The sequence below is a fragment of the Meles meles genome, chromosome 18 (assembly GCF_922984935.1).
Source record: "Meles meles chromosome 18, mMelMel3.1 paternal haplotype, whole genome shotgun sequence".
Lineage (NCBI taxonomy): Eukaryota > Metazoa > Chordata > Mammalia > Carnivora > Mustelidae > Meles > Meles meles.
Window position 1 is genome coordinate 51,568,172 of NC_060083.1, and position 22,636 is coordinate 51,590,807.

Below are 22,636 nucleotides of genomic sequence, written 5' to 3' on the forward strand. Positions count from 1 at the left end.
GGTCCTTCGGTGTTTTCTCTCCCTATGGCACACACAGAAAACACTAAGTACTGAAGAAAAATGAACGCACACCCACATGCACCCAGGAAGCCCCGAGCACCCCGGGGCCCTCCAGCAGGGCGGGCGGCCGGGACAGATGGCATTTGAGCCGAGCTGGTTCGAACAAGCAGGAAGTGTTCCAGACTGAAGGACAAAGCCGCTGGGCAGCTGAAATTTTAGAAGGTAAAGGGCAGGAGTCTGAAGAAGTCCGCCCTCTAGGACCCAGCCCACCCCCGCAGGCCTCACCCCACCGTGGCCAGAGCAATGAAGAGAAAAAACTCAGCTCAGGATCAGTGGTGGCTGATGAGGCAAAAGCATGGTCGTTTCTTTCCAAGAGCAGAAATCACCCCCCACCCCCAAAGGCAAGGTTTGTCCATGTCCTAGTTCATGCCTTAATGGGGGACCAAGGGTGTGGCAGGAGGAGGTTCGTGGTTTCTCAACATGGGCCGTTTTGTTTTATCTCTTTGTGGTCTTACAAGATCTTAGACCCGGGGCTGAGGTGCTGGGCAGACCGCCAAGGTGCTTTCGGAGGCCGCACAAATCCTGCCCTGACTCCAACCAAGTGCCTTTCCGACACCGACTCTCCCCTTTTCCTCGCCTCTCTCCTTGCTGAGCACGGGGTTGCACTTGAAGTCTTGGAAATGCCTGGCTTTCATCTCCAGATCTGCTGGTAGGGAGGGTCTGGCAATCCTGGTTTGGCCTTGGTGCGGAGGTGGGTGTTGCTGGGAGAGGGGTCCTTCCCGGCCTCTGTGGAACCCAGACACCCCTTCTCCTCCCCAAGACTCCCGACATGTCTGCATCCTTTCAACGAGCCTACTCCTTGAGTCTTGAAGATGATCTCTGTTCAAAAGAATCGTCAACCATTTCTCTCTGGTTCCTGGAATCTGGGCAGTGCTAAGGTTACACATTACAGTGCCTGTCCTCTCATCCTGAAGATGCAATACGGTATCTGTGCACCCCCCAGGGTCTGCCCCTGCTTGGTCCCCGTGTGCGGAGGCCCCGGAGTCCGTGGGGCCGGCCTCGTTAAGCAGCACGTGAACTTTGTGCCTTGTAAGCACTTGCCGTGTAGGAAACAAATCTTCATTGAGAAACTTTAAGATTTTCGGGGAAAAAAATGCTTACGGTGTTTTTTTTCTCTTAAGCTGTATTTTGTGCTTCCTGGTCCTTCCATTCCATTAAGTGGCCTTTCCCATGCCCTTTAGCACTTTTGTAAATGTCAGGACGGAACTTTGAAGGATTACACCAAGGTAGTAGCTAGCAACGTCTCCACTGACAGCCCGACCCGGCCACGGCACCCCCTCTTTCCTCCCATGGCCTTGAGTCAACCACAAGCCTCTTGGACCCTCAAGGGCCAAGTCACTGTGCCGCCGGACCATTTACACCTTTCTTCGACGGGCTTCAGTCTCCTTACCCATAAAGTAAAGCTAACCTACAGAATTCTTTAACACCCTTTTCAACTCTCTAATTCTAGGACCTTAAGACGTATTCAAGAAAAGATAAAATAAGGAAATCCTACCATCTCATCTCAGCACTGTGTCCTGACACCTTTGTGCTTTTCCGGCTATCCCCCTGCCACAGTTGAGTCTGGGCAGCTTGGGAATTTGTGCAATAAATAAATCACCTCCCCCTCACACAGCCCTGGAAGCACGAAGCCCTAATCATCAGACTGTCGATGCCAACTACCAAGACGCAAATTTTCTCCTTGGAAGAGAACGCACAGACTGCTCAAGTACTTTTCTCCCCTTCGCATTTAAAAAAAAAAAAAAATCATCTCTTATCTTCACTTCTGCAGATATTAAAATGAAAGACTGAGCATTTCCGGCAGATCAACACAACATGGGGCGGGGACAGAGCTCAGATGAGCGTATCAGATCACAGGTGTGTGTCCCGTTTATCGTATGACCGACAGACCAGCACTAAGGCTCCGTGCCTGGCTTGGGGATCTAGGAGTACAGTGACCTCCTAATGATCATCAAAGCAGGGTAAGAACTTAACAGACATTAGCTAATCTGTAGCAGGCACAAACCAAGACTCCCCGGGTAAACAAGACAGTCCTGCGCAAACCGGGATGTATATTAACTCTGCATAGTAACCAAAGCTTTCAGAATTCATGACATAAGCAGAGAGCTGGCCTCCAGCCCTTCTAGGAAATTGCTAAAACAGCATCACTCTGTCTTCCTCCTACTTCTCTGCCTGCTCCTCCTTGGTCTCCCTCCTTCCCTGCCTTCCCTCTTCTAGCCAATCTACTAGAGTTCTCTCCTGGGTCCTAATCTCTTTTCTTCTCATTCCATCTACCCCCATCTCTGGGCAAGATGATCTCCACGCCCAAAGCTTAAAACTAACAAAGAACAGAGGAATCTGCAACCTCAGAAGGATGTCCTATACTTCCCACCTCCACACCTGCATTCACAAACAACTGTTTTCTTAGTGTGCGACTTCTCAAACTGCACATGTCTGAAGGGAAACCCTTGATCTGTCCTATCCCACACCCCCAAATACAGCCTCCCGCCACAGTCTTGATGGCCTCCATCCATTCATAGGTTTTGGACTGAAGCCCGAGAGTTTTTTCCTCAACTTCTCCATCTCCCTGATCCCCCACCAATGGCTGAGAGCTGCTGATTCAGCTCCTAAATGTATCTCAAACGAGTTCACTCTGACCATCCCCATTGCCGCCACCTCCCCCAAGCCCCCGTCACCTTGCTCTTGGGACTGATTCTTCATCGTTTGGTTGGTACTGCCCATCTTCCCCATCCATGAGGCTCACTTCCTAACCTGGTCCATTTCCCATAAGGAAACCAGAGAAGCCCTGATACCATGCAAACAGTTTCAACATTTTTCCTAATTTAAAGCCCTTCTCTGGATCCTTATTGTTCTTAAGACTGTGTTCAAAATCCTCAACTGTCTGAGGACCAGCTTCTTCTTTTTCTCTCCCACACTGAATTTCCCATTTCAGTGCTTTCTCACTCGCTTTCCCCTTTGCCTAAAACAGTCTTTCACAGGGCTCCTCATGCCCCACTGCACACGTGCACACACACACACGCACGCATCCCCCTTGCGCATGCCTATCTCCTACCTGTTCCCACAGCTTGGTTTAATGCCATTTCCTTGGGGAAGCCTCTGACCACCTAGAGTAGGTCCCTTGGGTAAACACACTCAGAGAACCTCTACCCTATTTTAATTAGTGATATCTTCCATGTCTATCTTCCCCCATATTAAGTACTTAATAATGAGTACTTGGGGTGCATGGGTGGCTCAGTTAAGTGTCCAACTCATAATTTTGGATCAAGTCATGACCTTGGGGTCATGAGATCAAGCCGTGCATCAGGTCCGCACTCAGTGGCGAATCTGCTTGAGATTCTCTCCTCCCCCTCTCTGCCTCCACTCTCACTTCCCAGGGCCTGTGTGCGGGTGCTCTCTCATTGTCAAATAAATGAATCTTTAAAATGAATAGATAGATAGCACTTAACCAAAAGAAAGAAGAAGTGGAAGGAGGGAGAGGGGTCGGGCAATAGTTACGCTCCTAACCGCCTCCTGCCCCACCCCATTCCTGCTGGAGCCAAAATGGGAGAATAGAAGAATGAGTTTCGGAAAATGAGCAAAATGGCCAGAGAAACACCATGCGATGCTTGAGGCCAACTTTCAGGAAAGCCGGTACTCTTCATCTGCATCTATTTTTACCTCTCAGATGCCCCAAATGGAGACAATAATCCAGAAAGAAGGGGAGCGTGCAAGGGTCAGAGGGAGTATACTACTGTTTTGTATGCAGGTGGGTCGTTCATCGACATGGGATTTCTGGTCCATGAAGACAGAAAACAGGATGATCTCTGAGGCTCTGGGGCTCTGGCTCTGTGGGCCGGGGATGGCTCTGAGCGCAAGGCTCCCTCTCTGTGTGGCTTGCACCAGTATCTTAACCAAAATGCAGCATGTTTCCACGTGCTCAGGGTGCACTGGTCCATTCCTTCATTCCATGTGCTAAAAACCACACACATCTGAGCCCCTCAGAGCTCACCATGAGTACGCCCTCTTCAGAAAAGGGAAGAATTCAGCCCTGCCTGCCCAGACAGAGTCGCTTTGAAATCTGTGTTTCCTGATGGGAACAAGAACCAAAGGTAGGAACCACACTCGGAGCACATAATTTAAGTATTAGTGACTGAAGTGATCCAGCAAAAGCAACTCAGAATAGAAAGGTCTCCTCTTCCAGTCCTCCTCTGCAAAAATTTTTTTTTCACGCTGTTAAAATGTTTTCCACGTAACAACCCAATTTTCCGCTCAATATATTTTAGATATTGGGATTTCCCATGCCTGACTCCCACTCTCCTTTGCTGATCCCACTTTTCAGTAAACAAGAGATGTAAGAGAGATGCTCGCTAGAGACAGGCAGAATTAGGGCACAAATAAAATTATGTGTTCACACATGGGCAGCTTCAGAGATCAGTTGTTCAGTGGAACAGATGCTAAATTATTTAAATCAACAGCAGCATTTGTAACACATAAGGAAAAGGCAGCAAGGCTCTCACGGAAGTGAACGAGGAGGACGTAGTTACATTGGCCCAAAGTCCACAGACCGTTAGGGTGGACAGCAAAGGGTGATTTACGTTTGTTGTGAAATTGTCAACATCTCCGGAAAAGAACCACACCCTGTTTGTGAGAGCTCCTGCTGGAAAGCTGGTGGGGTTAGGCCCCACACGGTTGCCCACAGTGGAAGGGTAAAAGCTAAGGAATTCTTCTCCTGCCGGGGCTCCAAAGGACAAGAGACCTGTTCATCAGTACGAACTAGAGCTATGCCGGGCTCACTGACAAGTCTTCCCATCGCGAGTGTGTGCCCAAACGGCGGGGCCGGCGTTCAAATCGGTGAAGTCAGAGATCGACATTAACACCCAGGAACAGTGTCCAGACTACTTACATCGGTGTCAGGTCCCTTATCCGCACCCGGACAAGAAAAAGTGACAAACTCATGGCACCTCTTGTGAACCACGAAACAGCAAACTGGTGGAGAGAAAAGAAAACTAAAATTAGTGATTTAATACCCAGGCTGCGTTTTTCCAAAACGAGGCTCTGTGTCCCTCTAGAATTCAGTTTGATTTCACTATAGACAGAGTCTCGAACAGCAGTCAGAAGACATTTTATTCGAGACTCGGCAACATTTGGTATTAAATGGACTTAGAGATAATAGAACCATAAAATGTCACGTCTGACAGGGCCCAAGGAGACCTAAACCCTAGTTCCAATTCTCTAAAGTTGAGGGGGTCGGACAGTGATCGTTACGACACTTTCCCAAGATAAACACCAGAAATCAAAACTTAAACTACTTTGCACGGTCCTATGCCAATACACACGCATGCATATAAAGGGGGAAAAGAAAAAAATAACAGATCATACCTACAGTGACATACATGTGTGCTACTGAACTTCCTCAGCAGAATTCTGAATTCAAAGAACTCATTAAGACACAAACGCAGAGGACGCCTGGGTGGCACAGTCCGTGAAGCCTCTGCCTTCGGCTCAGGTCATGATCCCACGGTCCTGGGACTGAGCCCCGCATCAGGCTCCCTGCTCAGCAGGGAGTCTGCTTCCCCTCCCCCTCTGCCCTTCCCCCTGCTCGCGCTCTCTCTCCCCCTTGTCTGCTCTCGTTCTATCTCAAATAAATAAAATCTTAAAAAAGGACACAAACCCAATCTACAGAAAACAGCCCTTTGAAAAGAAAAAGAAAAAAAAAAGGCAAACACAGTCACACGCTCCTGCATGTGCACGCTTGCCATAGAGACTATCACCAGTTGAGGACGGCCCCACAGATCTACCACAGAGCAAATATTTCCCAAGTTCAATGCGGTTTTGATAAATATTCAGGATGGGTCAATAAAAGAATTGTTATAGAAATGAATAAGTAATCCCCTAAGAGGTTCTATGGTTAATGTGGAGGATCCAAAAAAAGATAAATGACCTGGTTATTCCTTCCTCAAGAGCTTGGAGTCTCAAAGGGTGTGACCAACTACTCCATTGTTCTCTGTTGAACAACATGCTAAAAGATATCCCGCCATGAACAGTGGGTAAGCCCTAAGTCGTTGCCGCAGAAGGAATAGAGCTCCCCAGAATCGGGGCTCTTTTCTTCCCCCCATTGAGACCACAACTCCCAGCACATGTGGCCATAGACAAGCCAACTGAAGACGGTCAGTTGTTCCAGGGGAGAAGGTGGCAGGTTTGTGGCAATCCCAGGAGGAGAACAAGTCCCAAGCCTCATGCAAGGAAACCAGGCAGAGGGCCTGAGTGGCCACGAAGACATTCGGGATGTTTTTGATGAGCGTTGGCAGCCACCGAAGATTTGAACAAGAGTAACGTGGACAAAAACGGTGCTTTAGAAGGGCAAATGGTGGCAATGGGAAGAACTGAATGGACTAGATCTGGACCAGGAGGCCCAATTAGAAGCCTCTTGCCTGGTCTACAAATGAAAGTAATTGCCCATCATTATTTGGTCTGCTAAGAAATGAAACTAACAGATGCCAGAGAAAATGCAGAAGAACAGACCTGACTTTTCAAGGGACCAAAGATACTGCCGAGTGTCTTATTATGTGTCGTTTGGATGGGTCCCTTCACAGTCCGTACCTGAGTCTTCATGACGCAATGTAATATGCGAAAACACCTAAATTGTATCAAACACAAAACATCGTTTCCCCTTTCCTTGCACTGTGTCCTAAGCCACTGACAGGAGGGAAAAAAGATGTAAGAGGCAATGCCAAGATTTTATACTTGGGGGACAGGAAAATGAATACCTGAAAGGAATTACATATATATTTAAAATATACATATTACGTGTATGTGTTTTAGATAGATAAAATAACCAGAGGATGAAGACGTGGGCGTGCCCGTCAGGGTAGTGGATAACAGACAGTTGTTTTCTTATAAAATAGTTTTTTTTTTTAAAGGTGGTCATAATACAATATCAGTATAAAATTACTTCTGTTAAAAAAAAATATGTGAGGGGCGCCTGGGTGGCTCAGTGGGTTAAAAAAAATATGTGAGGGGCGCCTGGGTGGCTCAGTGGATTAAGCCGCTGCCTTCGGCTCGGGTCATGATCTCAGGGTCCGGGATCGAGCCCCGCATCGGGCTCGCTGCTCAGCAGGGAGCCTGCTTCCTCCTCTCTCTCTGCCTGCTTGTGATCTCTCTCTCTGTCAAAGAAATAAATAAAATCTTTAAAAAAAAAAAAAAGTGAGGGGCGCCTGGGTGGCTCAGTGGGTTAAGCCTCTGCCTTCGACTCAGGTCATGATCTCAGGGTCCTGGGATCGAGCCCTGCATCCGGCTCTCTGCTCAGCAGGGTGGCTGCTTCCCCCTCTCTCTCTGCCTGCCTCTCTGCCTACTTCTGAACTCTTGTCTGTCAAAGTAATAAATAAAATGTTAAAAAAAAATATGTGGGTCTGGAATGAGCAGGCAGCGTTGGACATAGGAGGGGACCATACACAGGAAGCTGCCAACAGAAGAGATCTTGAAAAGCAACCTTTTGGGAGCAGAGGCACCTGAGGGAAGGGTTCTCTGCGCCTGCCTGCCCGTCCCACCACAACTGCCCGCCAGGAGGGCAGGAGAGGACAGCAAAGCCAGGGATAGCCAGCTCCCAGGCTGCCCCAGCAGGCCCAAGACTCTGCAAAGGGCAGCACTTGGCTCCTCCAAGCCCTCAGAACAGCTTTTTCCACAATGTTTCTGCTAAAATCATCCGCAGGGCAACCCTCCTAAGGATGGGCGGATGGTGAAGCGGAACCTGCATGGCACAAACTCAACTCATCAGCTCACTCTCCCCAGGCACGAAGTCACCACTCATTCATTGGAATCAAAAAGCGAAATTATGCACAGAAAAGGGTCACAGGAGCTTTATTTCTCCATCACAGTTGATCATGGATATGGGGTTTGGAAGGGAAAACGAGCATTCGGATTCCCTTACCTAATCGTTCAGCATACAGGGTTTTTTGGAGGCTTAGTTCAGGTGAACATTTATGAAAACCTGTATTTATCAAATCCATTTGGATGGCTTTTTTGTATCGGTCCTTTCTATTCCCGTCTACCGGTCCATGCTATTATAAATCTCAACCCACCAAATATTTCTACTGTATGCCTCAAAAAAAAAAAAAAGTTTTATATCTAATTTTATCCCAAGAGGCCCTCACTGTATAATTTGCAGGTGCAATTAAAAAAGTCTCATCTACCCCCAAAATTACTTCCTCCTAGCCTACCTTAGCTGCCTCTCCTCCCTCCTGCCTTACACATGAAAGTTCCATCTAGAAAGGTCTAGATTCACCCAACAGCAGGTGGAGAAATGGATCCTCTGAGAGCTGGTCATGCACGTGAGCTACCTGGAAGATAAAGGCCCTGTAAGGCTTGCTTAGAGACTTAAGATTCAGAATGGACGACCTTCAGAGGAAGAAGAAACAGCCCATACCTAGTGAGTAATAAGCAAGGAGAGAAAGGCCAGTTACCCCCTCCTCCTATCCCACCCCCACCCCAGGGGCAAGGAAGAGGAGCCCTGTGGTGGCAAACTCGGGCTGTACACAGCGTTGGTCTGGGAAAGGCCACCCCGGAAAGATGAGCAAAGTTCAGAGATTCTAAAGTGACGGCTGGTGGGCCTTGACCTTGGGTTTCAAGTTCCTAACTAAACTGGGTAATGCACATTTTGTAAGATAATATAATGCAAACATTTGAGAAGTCTTGCTAGGGTAGCCGAAGAATGAGGAACAGATTGAATGTATCGGGTTTACCTGGAGATGGTCAGCATAGAATTTCCCCAGGCTAAAAATTAGGAGCAGTTTTTATTGACTAATTCTAAAGGTCTTCATCTCACCATGCTGTATGGAGCCAGGGGAGCTGGGGAGAGCTGGAGACAAGGCAGCTCTGTTACACCGTGTGGATCTCATACATATTTGTCTGACCTTGGCAGGCAGGAAATGGAGACATGCATCACGGAAGGTTCCTCCCGCTCCATTGTGTGTCCTGGAGCTGGACCCTCGGTGATTAAACAAGAATTTGCTTAAGCAAGCACAGGCTGGCCAAACAGAGATGAGGCCCCATTTTCCAAGACTTTGGGGGCATGTCTGCTTATATAACCAAATGATAGGTTTTTTTTTTTAAATATGAAGCTATCCTGTAGCTTAGCGTCACCAAGTAAATCTTCATTCAATTATTTTCTAAGCACAAAATCGCTTTCCTCTAATCCTCTATGTGATATGCTTATGCCGCCCAACAAGTGATGGAGGACACATGAAATGCACAAAGCACATAAGCGAATGACATGGGAAGACCAAAAAAAAAAAACAAAAGAAGAAGAAGAAGATTGGAGGCTTGGTCAAAGAAGGAGTCTTCACATTACCTGGCTTTAAAATGGAGGGGGTTTCATCGGCTGATCCGTATCACACGCTCATCTTACTTACGGAAGGAAACTAAATGGAAATTAAGGAGAGTGTTCACCATCTGTCAGAAATAGATTTCCAAGATAGAATAAGAGTCACCTATGTTTGGCTCAAGAATTCGTAATGATTTCTGAAACACAGAGGCTGCGTGGGGATGCCGCCGTGTGCATGGACGTTAGCAGCGGTTTTCAGGTGTGCTTGTTAAAGGGAACAGAGCCCGACAAAGAATAATCTGAAAGTCAAACGCTCTGTGTGAGAGAAACGCTCCCTTCTGACACTGTACCCCCATGAATTTGATCAGAATTAACTATAATGGTCTTGACTCATTACACACCCCTGGAGGAACAGGAGAGGGCTTGCTTTCGGCGCCAAATGTCATCACGCAGACGGATGACTTGGGGCTCTTGATACTAGACAGTGTTCTCCAGAGTGAGCTCGGGCAAGTGGCAAGCCCAGAGACATTTTCTGTGTTTCATTTAAACAGAGCTTTACCAAAAAAAAGAGCACGGTGAACTGACTCTCCGTGTGAAGGAATGAGCTTCAGCTACCTGCTTCCTGCTACCTGCTTCCTGCTCGTCGAGGCAAACTGCTCCTTACCAATGCCCCCGACACGAATCACACGCAAATCGAGGAGGTGCAGCAACTGCTCTGACAAGAGAGAAAATTCTGACTGAAGGTCATAGTCACCACCTCATACCCACTAGGAAGACTATTAGGAAAACAAAACAAACCAAGACAAAGAGGATGAGGAGAAACTGGAGCCCCGTCCATCCCTGGGGCGACCAGAAGACAGTATGAAAAGTAAACACAGAACTGCCCTTTGATCGGACAATCCCACTGCTGGGCCTCAAACAGATCCTTGCGCACCCACGTTCACAGCAGCAGCATCGATGATAACTAAAGGTGGAAACAACTTAAATGTCCATCAAGGGATGAACAGATAAACAAAATGCGATATATCCATCCGATGGGTTATGTGGCCTTAAAAGGGAAAAATTCGGACACATGCTACAACATGGACCCTGAGAACCTTATGCTAACAGAAAGCAGCCAATACCAAAGGACAGATGCTGTCTGGTTCCGCTTACATGAGGTACCCAGGAGAGTCAGACCCAGACACAGAAGGTAGAACAGAGGCTGAGGGGCCGGGAGGAGCGGCGCATCGGCACGGAAAGGGTAGAGTTCTGTTTGGGAAGACAGAGAGTTCTGGAGATGGGAGGTGATGACGGTTGCATAAGGTGCCCCGAGATGGTCAAAACGGTAAGTTTCAGGGTACGAAGACTTTACAGTAAAGTTTCGTTCATCAACCTGGAATGATATTCATGAAATTATAAATGAGACACAGCCTTGTAGTCCTGTTTCTGAGAATTTTCTGTGGTTATTGTTGTTCACAGTTGAGTTATGAAACCAAGAAAGACATACTTGCTTCCATCACACAAAATTCTTAATAAAGGTAGTGACCAGATAGAGAGGGGGCATGGTCCTTTGAACAGAGGAGGACCTCCTGACTACTGAGGACCAGACAGGTGTCCCATCAACACTCCCATCTTACTCACCGACGGTCAAATTCAATAATGCCGATAGAGACCAGCCCTTTAGACCGAAGGCCTGGATCTTTTGCCAGATCCCTGTGGCAGTGATGCTCCTCCATCGATGTATGAAACGGGACCACCCTATTTACACTGGACATGGACTGCCACGTTCACAGAAGAAAAAATATATATACTACAGGTATCACTTTCCAACTCTCTTCAAGAAATCTTTACCTTTCCTTTTCACCCTGTCTGTATCATTTCCAATTCAGGTCAGAATCACGTAAAATGGAACATATGCATAAAAACTCCCTGCTACCCAAAATTAATGGGAGAGGGTACACAGTATGTAACGAATCCCAAATTCAAGGAAAAAACCTACCATAGTTAGGAGTCTGACATTGTTTAGAACTGAAGACTGGTAGCTAGCTGAGTTTCCTCGAGTTCCTTTTTTTTAAATACATGAATGGTTGCCATCATGTGAGGTGGTTTTAATTAAATTTTGCTTAGCTGGAAGGGATTAATGAAAGGTAGAGTCACATCAGGATACGATGAAATGAAAATCTCTAAGGCAAGTGAACCACTTTTAGCTTTGTGGGGAAAGTCATGAAAATTTGAGCTTATGTTATATTTGCATGCTCAAAGAAAATTATTGGTTTCAGATTTGTAACAATGAAAACAGTCTTCTCGTGGGATACATGTTCAAGTTGTATGAAAACAAATCAAGTAAATGTGCTTTATCACACATTACTAGAAGGGATGACATTCTTCAAGCAGCACAGACCCTGCCTCTAAGAGTCTGGAGTCTCTGCACATGCTCCCAGGAAACTCTCCAAACCCACAGTATCCACATCTCTGATCAGGGACCCCCCCCCCACTTCCCCTCCCCCAGGAGAATCACCTTTAACCTTTTCCTCTTTTCTAATGTCACCAAGTCCTACTGAGGGCTTTTTCCTTTCTTTTCTTTTCTTTTTTTCTTTTTTTTGCACATTCCTTCCTGATTGGATTTGAGATGCATTTTGGAGAAAGCTCAAAGACTGTAAAAGAAAGGCGTCCCCTGGTCACCGGTCAGAGAAACCACTCAAACGCTGTCGCCATCTTGCAACCAAGAATAGAGTCTTAGTGTGAAACGGCCGGTAACACTAAGGAGAAAGAAATTAGCTCTCCGTGTTGGCATGGCATGCTCCTCTAGACTCTGCAGCTACGCAAGCCATCAAAGACCCTTTCAGATCACCATTTTCTTCATATAAACTTACACCTCTACGCATACCGTACAAGATCCCTGAATATGTCAGATCATATCACACATGCATTTCTGGTTCATGCCATTGTACGCAGACTTCTCTGTACTTGCAAGCAAGAGATACCTGAAACAATAAAGGGAGACCTAGCAGATTGTGGGAAATGAACAAAGGGGCCCGAGAGGTAAGAATGAACTAGAACATGGAAACTCAGGGGCTCAACTCAACTGCTCACGGGAATTACACAGGCTGGAGGAGGAGGCATGACTGTGTGTTTAGTTTTGGACAAAGGGAGTACCCCCAGGCTGCTAGGACACCCAAATCCATGTGTCAGGCAGGCAAACGGGACTTCAAGCTTAGAGGCCAAAAGGCAGCTGTGGGGCCTGCAGACCCGATTCAGAGAACCAAACCAGTCAGCAGAGAACCAAAGGGAGAATGGCCGATGAACTCCAAGGAGTAGGGAAGAGCCTTGGCAATGCCCACATCTATGGCTGAAGGTGAGAAGGAGGTGGTGGTGTGGAAAGTGAGAGGACAGAGTCCAGATCTGGGGCCTGAGGGCAGTTGAGGGAAGAAGAATTTCAAGAACAGTTGGGCAATCACCAGTATAAAGGATTCTTCCAGAGCCAAGGAGAAAAGCTGAGATTGGGCCCCTCATGGACCAAAAGCCACACACTTGGAAGAACACAGATAATGACAGCGACACAAATGCCAACAGGTCCTTGGTACACAGCCTCTCTTCTCCCTTATCTCCGTATTCTTCCACCCAGAACTGAAACGGGGTGGAGTTTTCTGAGAGCATCAATATACAGCAGTAAAATCATCTTAATTCCTCAAGTAACTCTCGTATAAAGGCCCAGCTGTTCCATAGCACAAACAAAAATCCCTCAAAGTATATGACAAATCAGGCAACAGTGCTTGAAGGGGAACCCTAAGGCTTGATTTTTAAGCTCAGAGCTGGCCGGGTGTTTGTGATTTTGAAATCATCTGAAGAACCCAACTTCCCTTTCAGGTCCATAAGGGCATATCGAACCTTCATTACTGGAAGCTATGACTCCCGATCTGAACGCTGACCATCCAACATGCACGCTGGGGTTCTGCTTTTTTTTTTAACTTTTATATTTTATTTTATTCTTTCTTTATTTGACAGACAGAGATCACAAGTAGGCAGAGAGGCAGGCAAAGAGAGAGGAGGAAGCAGGCTCCCTGCTGAGCAGAGAGCCGGATGTGGGGCTTGATCCCAGGACCCTGGGATCATGACCTGAGCCGAAGGTAGAGGCTTTAACCCACTGAGCCACCCAGGTGCCCCTGGGGTTCTGCTTTTTGACCCTAAAAAGAAACTGCATCCATTCTACACAAGCCTACCACGCCTGTAACACCAGACTTTTCTCGGCAATATTTTTTTTTTCTAAAGATCTTTTTAAGTGGTTAGGTTCACAGCAGAATTGAGTGGAAGGTAAAGAGATTCCCCGTAGGTTCCCTGTCCCCACACTGGCACAACCTCCCTCGCTGTCAACACCCCTGCCAGAGAGCTACGTTTGTGAGGACGGATGAGCCCCACGGACACATCATTATCTCCCCACATCCATGGTTTATATGAGGGTTCACTCTAATATTTTCAAGTCTTTTATTTTTTCGGTCTCCAAGGACTCAAACTGGGGTCTGAGACTTGGAGTTAAGAAGTCGAGTTGGGCTCTCGAATCCTTTGGCTTCCCTTGAATTGCTTTGGCTTCCCTCTCTCCCCCTGCTAGTCTAAAACCTCCTTATTCTAGTGGAACATGACCAGCTTCCTTTGCTCAGAAGTAACTTGAGTCTAAGAGCGTGGATCTGACTTGGAGGGAACCCAAAACTGTACTCTCGGCAGAATGCGTACCACTTAACAGGACCTCAAACCTTTCCCAGAATGACAAGAGAAGGAAACCTCAACTCCAGAACTCTGGGAAAACAGAAGGTGGTAAAAACACAATTTTAATGAAGAATGAACTCCTACAGCGTAGATGAAACCTCTGAATTTATAACTTAATCCCATCCCGCCTGGGGTGGGCGCTCAGCGGGGATACATCTGTTTCTTACTAGGGTTATAAAAAAGCTACATTGTGACACAGTGTTGCAAGAAATATTCTGGAGACTACAAGAGGCAATGAAATGGAAGGAATCTCTTCCTCTCTAAATGTGTTTTTCTGAGCATGTCTATGTATGTTTCTGGGCAAGCCTTTGGGGAACGTCACTCATCCTCTATTCATTCAATGATTCAGTGAATATTTATTGAACACCTACTACAAACCGATACTCTTTAAGACAGGAATGCCAAGGGGTGGCCAAACTAGTTTCTGCTCATAGGGAAGCGCAGGATGTAGTTAAAAAGAAAAGCACATAAAGGAGTAGGCATCTCATATCCTCTCTTCCCTACTCCTCTGCCTCTCCATTCTCGTTATCTTCTACTGTTTTCCCTCTAATTGGCTATAATGCAAAATCCAGGGTTTATTTTGCAATATTTATCACTGAATAGCTTCACCTTTCTCCATTTTAATATTGCAAAATAGAACATCTACGATTTAAAAATTCAGACAAATGGAAATACAAAATGTCTGTAACTTGCTTTAACAGACAAGAATTAAAAAAAAAATGATGAAACAGGATTGGTAAAAAGTCAACAATTACTGGTCTATTCTCACTACCCTTTGCAGGTATTTGGAAATGTACATCACAAAAGGCAAAGAGAATGAATAGTTAGATGGGATTTTACCCCTGTGGTTAAACTCTTCTCCAGCCACTCCCCCTACCCGCCAATTAGTCAAAGGTCATTGAGAAATCATCATAACAATATTGACAAAAAGCTGCTTAGAAAAAACCAGAGCAGACTTCAAAAATAAGTCACTTGTACACCTCCTATGTCAAGAACAATCTCACGGTTCTTTCACAGGACAGACTTTATGATCCTCTAACAGTGGTCTTTCTAGCTAGTCTCTAAAGCACACTTAGGGTAATTTATCATTTCCACTCATCTCTCCTATGCAGAATCGCCAGATAAACATGCCATCGGGTCGTTTCAGGCATTAACCATCCTGTTATGGGGTGACTTGTGTCCTTCCACCCCCAAATTCCTATGTGGAAGTTCTAATCTCCAGACTCTCAGAATGTGAATTTATTTGGAAATATGGTTGTTGTAATTCATTAGGATGAGGTCATACTGGCAGGGGGCAGGCCCTAATCTAGTGGAACTGGTACCTTATAAAAAGGGGAAACTCAGACACAGGAATGCCAAGTGAAGATGTAGGCAGAAATCAGGCTGATGCTTCCACAAGCCAAGGAATTCCAATGACTGCCATCAAACCACCAGACATGGGGAGGGCCATTTTCCTTCACTGTCTTCAGAAGAAAGCAGACCTGCTGAGAACCGTCATCTCCGATTTCTCGCCTCCAAAACTGAGACAAACGTGGTTAGGCCACCCAGTTTGTAGTACTTTGTTAAAACAGCTTCAGAAAACTAATATATAAGGGTGCCTGGGTGGCTCCGTTGGTTAAGCATCCAAAAGACTCTTGGTTGCAGGTCACGTCATGACCTCAGGATTGTGGGATCAAGCTCTGCATCGGGCTCTACACTCAGAGTGGAGTCTGCTCGTCCCTCTCCCTCTGTTCCTCCCCCTCTGTTCCTCCCCTAGCTCACGATCATTTGCTATCTCTAAAAGAAATCTTTAAAAATATATATGTAAACCAAGGCAATTTCTAGAAAGGGTTCAATAAATGAAATTTTAATCAGTGCTGTGTGTCCTCAAGAAAACCGTAACACCCCACTTCTCAAATCGAACCCAAGTTATTAAATCTATCAAGCGTCCAGGGAAAGGATGCATAAGTAAATCAACTTCAGATTTCAATTAAGTGATGTGAACAAGCAGTAAGGCTTCAAGTCACTCTTCCCGGACACTCTGTGTGATACCATACTGTACCCGTGAAATTCACCTGTGTCACCGATGGAGACCGGGGATACCCTAGAATCCAAAGCAGCAACGAACAGCTCAAGGAAGTAATTAAGAGTTCTGTTCACACTTCCATCAGGAAAAATAAGGGCGCATGAAGATGATGGGTGATTATAAGCAAAAATGTTTTTTTTTTAAACCTGAATCGCTGATAGGAAATACAAACTCTGACATTCAAAAAAAACCAAACAAACCCTGGGGCACTGGTATAGCTTCATTTGCTCATGATTATAAAGACATTTAATAAAGTCAGAACTCTTAAAAGGTCCCATATAGAAGTATCACCAGAGGCTCAAAATTAAAATCCTTGACTCTGTGCGTGTTTGTCCTACTTAATATACTAGCTGTTACCTGCATTTGAGATAACAAGGACAATCAGGATAATGAGGTTTGTACACTACTGGGTTATACATAAAGGACTGCTCATCTTTGGTGGTGAAATGACCATTTTCTGGGTGGAGGTAGGGGAACCTACCACTTAGAATCCTCAGGGGACCAAGACCCCAGGGAAGTCACATTTAGCATTAACCTTCACGAGGATGTTACTAATTTAAACATCACGAGGATGTTACTAATTTAAACATCACGGTGTCTGAGGACAGCAGAAGCAGGAGACTTGAGAAAGAAGCTGCCTTTTAGGGGGATTGAGTGGGTGGGTAATAAGGTCTTGATTCCTCTCGGCCTCTAGTCAGCTCCTGTTTAATTTCAGGCTACAGTTTTATTCTTAAGTCAAAGTTTTGCCAGTCGCCTGAAGAGTCAACATCCTTAACACATTCAGCAAACAAGCCATTCGGTTGCACACTGAAGGCCAACAGCCAGGCTTTTCTGGTATTTGTAATTTTATAGCTTATTTTGAAAATGGACCAGATGTGGGGCACCTGGGTGGCTCAGTGGGTTAAGCCTCTGCCTTCAGCTCAGGTCACGGTCCCAGAGTCTTGGGATCGAGCCCCACATCGGGCTCTCTGCTCAGCAGGGAGCCTGCTTCCCACCTCTCTCTGCCTGCCTCTCTGCCTACTTGCGATCTCTCTGTCAAATAAATAAAATTAAAAAAAAGAGAAAGAAAATGGACCAGCTGTAAAATTCCATGTTTTTTTAATGAGCAACAGCTACATCCCAGACATGGGCTAGACCCCGGTGTCTACAAAGATTAGAAAGGCCCAGGTACTCTGAACAGCTTCAAGTCCAGTCTGGTGAACAGTCACAAACTGATCATTTCAAGATCATGAAAAGACCTTCTCAGTCAAGACTTCCCGGTACCGGCTGCGAGCACCGAGGGAGAAGTCTCTTCTCCCAGCCTCAAGTTTCCGGAAGATGTGTGGCGGACATGATTCTGTTGCCGAGGCTGAAAAAAGGACACAAGGTCGAGGGACTTTTTCTTAGCGCGACGGGCAGTCACCTGACAGAGTCTGCGGCGACACCTATGTAAAAATATGAAAACAGGCACGGACCACCTCATGCAAACTACAGAGACAGGTAGGCGGTCAGAGAAATCAAGCACTGCTGGAAAGGAATGTGATTCATATCAGCCAAGAAAATATTACTCTTGGTCATGATTCATAGAAGGAAATTATGAAGTTGTTCCAAATATTTTAGTCAACACTCCTTTCAGAATCCGGTGCTTGCTTCCCCCCCCTCCCCCGCCCCTTTTGGTCACATAATTACAAAGCTCCCATGGGTAAGTTAGGGGAAAGCGCTTCAAATTTAATGTTCTGGTTTGGCTTTGATTTCAGTCAATATTGGAATAGGGGTGGGAACGGTCTCAGAATTGAAAAGACACTGATGTTTAGTTAGAAATGGAGGCTTATAAAAGCAAACACGAAAAAAGAGAAAAAGAAAAAAGAAAAGCAAACGCGGTGCCGCGTTACTTCTGAAATCTGAGGGGCCTAACCCGGCAGTCATTTTTAATTCTTAGAGATAAATACATGCAGAAGTGTTCCATAAATAAAATGCTTTCATATTCTTGAGATTACATTGAGTTTATGGGACAAAAATCTGTTTGCATTATTATGTAATTTTCTACCCATGTAGCATTTCCCCCAGCTTATCTGCGAGGACAATTCAAAAGAAGCCATAATACACTAATTACCTCCCTGTTATCGAATATGTCGGGAACTAATAAAGCATCAGGGATGTGGAATGCCACATAATTACAAAGCAATAAGGCTACAAGTTTCCACAAAGGAAATTAGAAAGTGTCCAGGGGATTCCAGTGCCCACAGGTAACAATGGTGAGCACATGGGGAAAGACGGAGACGAAGCACAAAGTTTTCATATAAATAGGGATAGTAGGGGCGCCTGGGTGGCTCAGTGGGTTAAGCCTCTGCCTTCAGCTCAGGTCATGATCTCAGGGTCCTGGGATCGAGCCCCGTATCGGGCTCTCTGCTTGGCAGGGAGCCTGCTTCCTCCCCTCTCTGGCTGCTGCTCTGCCTACTTGTAATCTCTCTCTCTCTCTCTCTCTCTGTAAAAAAAGAAAAAAAAAATTTAAATAGGGATAGTAGGCATAGACAGAGAAGAAATAAAATTTAAAAGACAAATCAACCTTACAAAATGAGTAGGTTACATTGATGAATTGCATGCTAGAAAACAAGGCAAAGGAAATTAATGACTCGTCATCAAGAATTTTAAGATCAAAGGGCTTTTAAAATCTATACTTAGACACGATGCCTCAAAAAACTTACATTTGAGGGGTGCCTGAGTGGCTCAGTGGGTTAAGCCTCTGCCTTAGGCTCAAGTCATGATCCCAGGGTCCTGGGATCAAGCCCTGCATCGGGCTATCTGCTCAGCGGGGAGTCTGCTTCCCCCTCTTTCTCTGCCTGCCTCTCTGCCTGCTTGTTATCGCTGACTGTCAAATAAATAAATAAAGTTAAAAAAAAAACCTTACATTTGACAATAATCACAATATAGAGCTATTTACTGGTTTTTTAAATGTACATGTTTTCACATGGGGAAGAGTCTGCAAGGATATGGGCCACAGTGGTAAGGATATGGATCCCCTGTGTCTGGGATTGTGTTTGGGAAGATTTATTTTTACTTTTTTGTTCATCTGCATTTTTTGATTTATTCAACCATTAAGGTATTAACTAAAAATATAACTTTAAAGATGTTTATAGCACCAAGTGGTAAGATTGGAAGGTTTTGACTCTTTTTTAAAAAATTCCTTAGTGCATATTTAGAATTACGTGTGTTATATCGTGTATCAATCAGGTATTTGTTGAATACAATTGCATGACTCATGCTGCCTGGTGCTCAGCCTTGGGGTATGCACAGAGATTAGAAAACAACTCAGAAATACGCCTGAGGACAGTGACTGAGACGAGCACAAAAACCAAAAAACAACACAAAACAAAACCAAAAACCAAAAACCCCAAAGCAAAGCATGAAACTGTTCACATCTACTCTTCGTCTGCTTGAAAACCTTTTGTTCTCCCATAAGAAAGGATGAGATCTTGCCATTTTCGACATGAACAGACCTAGACAATACAAAGGGAAGGAAGTCAGAAGAACAACTGCCGTATGATTTTGCTTATATGTGAAATCTAAAAGACGACGAACAAAGAGCAGACTCAGACCTATAAATACACAGAGCCAAACTGATGCCTGGGGTGGGGGGGGGGGAGAGGTGGGCCAAACGGGTGCAGGGGAGTGGGAGAGGCAGGCTTCCGTCTACATAATTTTTAAAACAACGAGAGACGGGCACAAAGACGTGTGGTACAGGTGCTTTGAACCACGTGTGACGGAATATCAGAAATTGGAAAGAAGCTAGGAGTCCAACAGAGGAAACATGGGTTGGCGGGTGTCCATTTGAGATTTGTAATTACTCCACAGCCGTAACAACTGGGTGGTAAGAGAATATTTGCCAAATGAAGCAGGTAAGCATCTAGAATGGTTACTAAATAAAAGAAAAGCCGGCTACAGTATAAAACAGCATAAAATGGTAAAAATCTTAAAATGCACGCACTATTCAACTCATTCTTGAGGGAGCCAGGAAGTTGGTAAAGCTCATTCTCACAAGAATTTGAGGTCACCCGGTAAGGCATTCTGGGAAAAGTTTGCTGTGCCTGAGAACGGAAGTGGCTGCTCACAGGATAAGGAGAAGGTTCTAGAACAGACTCTGCTGGTAACTGCACAATTCCATGAATATTAGAAACCACTGAATTGCTCCCTTTAAGAGTGGACGATACATAATGTGAATTCTAGCTCAAGGTTTTCTTTTGCTATTGAAAAGTCACATTTATGGGGCACCTGGGTGGCTCACCAGGTTAGAGCCTCTGCCTTTCGCTCAGGTCATGATCTCAGGGTCCTGGGATCGAGCCCCACGTCGGGCTCTCTGTCAGTGGGGGAGCCTGCTTCCCCCTCTCTCCCCGCCTGCTGCTCTGCCCACTTGTGATCTCTGCCTGTCAAATAAATAAATAAAATCTTCAAAAAAGAAAGAAAAGTCACATTTTTCTTTCAGATAATGGACATATAGCACTGTGTAATTTTAAGGTCTACAGTAGGACTTACTTACACAGCAAAATGACTACCACAATAAGTTAACACACATCATCTCATGCTGACACCAAAGAAAGTTTTTCCTTGTGATGAGAAATTTTCGTTGTTTTTGAAATGCTAAAAATCAAACAAAAGCAGGTAGAACACTCTCGGTCCTTGGGTGCTCTTGGCAAGCAATGTCCCTGTAGAACACTGAAAGGACAGGCCCTTCACGTTATGCCTCATTTCTAAATTGTAAATCATTTTCATAGCATTGAAATGGTATCTTTATGACTTTTGAGATGGTCTTTGGAACTACTGGCAAGACTAAGAAAAAGAGAATATTTTGAAATGAAGGAAACCTAAGGAAAGACAGAATCTGGCTAAGAGAAAAATTGAGAGCCCCAAGAAACAAGGCAAGGCTGGGCCCCTGTCATCCACTGAGGGGCCAAGCCCTTCTGCTCTATTTCCTATGAAGAGAGAACACACACCAGACAATTTGAATGGCTGCCACTTCCAGAAAGCGGTAACAGGACTAGAACCAGCCAATACCTCCCCACCTCCTTCCAAACCCCCTCCCTCCACACAGAGGCCAGGCACGGACAGAGCTTCCGCCCAGCTGATCTAGACCCGGCGTGCACTGGCTGATGTTCTCTCCTGGCTTTGCAAAGTCTCCCTCTGTGCCCAGGGCCTCCCCTGGATCAGGCATGTCAGGAAGCCTGGCTAGGACAAGGGGAAGGCGGTGCCACGGTACACAGAGGCACAGGCCTCGAGGGACAAGTCAGCAGAACTTGGTCTCACCACCCTCTCAACCCCAACAGCTGAAGACCCCCAAAGTGTGTTAAGTCCCAGGAGAATCAACTACCAAGAAAGGGAGTCAGAAACCACAGCCTCTTCCGTCCAGATGCGGTAGAGAACGAGCTAAGATTATAAAAAGGCCACCACAAGTGGGGAGGAGGGTTCCTCAGTGATATGCATTCCTTCAAACCTTCACCCATAGCAATCAAAACCCTCAATCCACAGCTGTGTGGTTGCACCTCACTCGGGGGATAGTCATCCATACCTACAATGTTCAAATACCTGTATCTGTGAAAGATACTTTCTGACAAGCAAACAAGATAAAATGTATCCACTTTGGATGTGAGTGAGAGGGAAGGTTAACTTCTGTGAACCCATGGAAGGCAAGTTTCCCAAAAGGTGGGGGGAGAGAAGGGAAAAGGGGAAAGATAGTATATACCCCAACTGACCAAATTAGAAACCCAAATTAAAAATTCATAGCTAGACCAGGCTGATTCCACAAACTAGACACTATCAAGAGAACATCAAGTAGTAAGGATAATGCAAATTTCCAAATCTAGCTTTAGTACTATAGAAATACAGAGATCAACAACATGGATACCAAAAAGCAAGAAGAGGCTGCATTAACAGATGTATATAATCTAGAATGGAGGAGGTTAAAGTTCCATACAAGCTTTCATTCCTCCAGAGACATGATTCAGGGTTCAAAAAGTTCCCTCATCATTGTGCTTGTGGTCTCTTTGGTTTAGGGGAGACTTAGTTAGAACCACATCCTAAAAAGAATGGAGTTCCACCTGAAAGGGAAGTCTTAGCCCACAATGTAGTTCTCTGCAAATACCTGAAGGTCTGGTATTTGCAGGAAGGATTAAGCTTGTTCTGTCTGTCCCTAAAGGATGGAAACCCTATAGGACCCAAGAATGAAAGTTACAGGGGACCAGATTTCAGCTTAGAGTGGATGACCTCAGGGCTGGCTGAAAATGAAGGCGGCCTGTGGAAGTACTAGGGATTACCAGAGCTGTGAATACTTGGGGAGGCTCTCAGATACTCTGCCTGACCCAGACGACACATAAATTTTACAGTTGGTATATGCACCTTAGAATCCCAAAGCAATTACATTCTACCAAAGCAACTAACTGCAATAATCCCATTTTATTTTTTAAAGATTGTTTTTATTTGACAGAGAGAGAGAGATCACA

General features: G+C 45.5%; 1 protein-coding gene across 1 annotated transcript in view; it reads right to left on the reverse strand.

The window, feature by feature from the left end:
- The window catches only part of PRKCA (protein kinase C alpha), a 393,808-nt gene that overhangs the window by 236,087 nt on the left and 135,085 nt on the right, over positions 1-22,636 (reverse strand). The window contains exon 3 of the mRNA XM_045986064.1: positions 4,943-5,025. Coding sequence (XP_045842020.1) covers positions 4,943-5,025 — 83 coding nt within the window. The remainder of the gene's footprint in view (positions 1-4,942; positions 5,026-22,636) is intronic.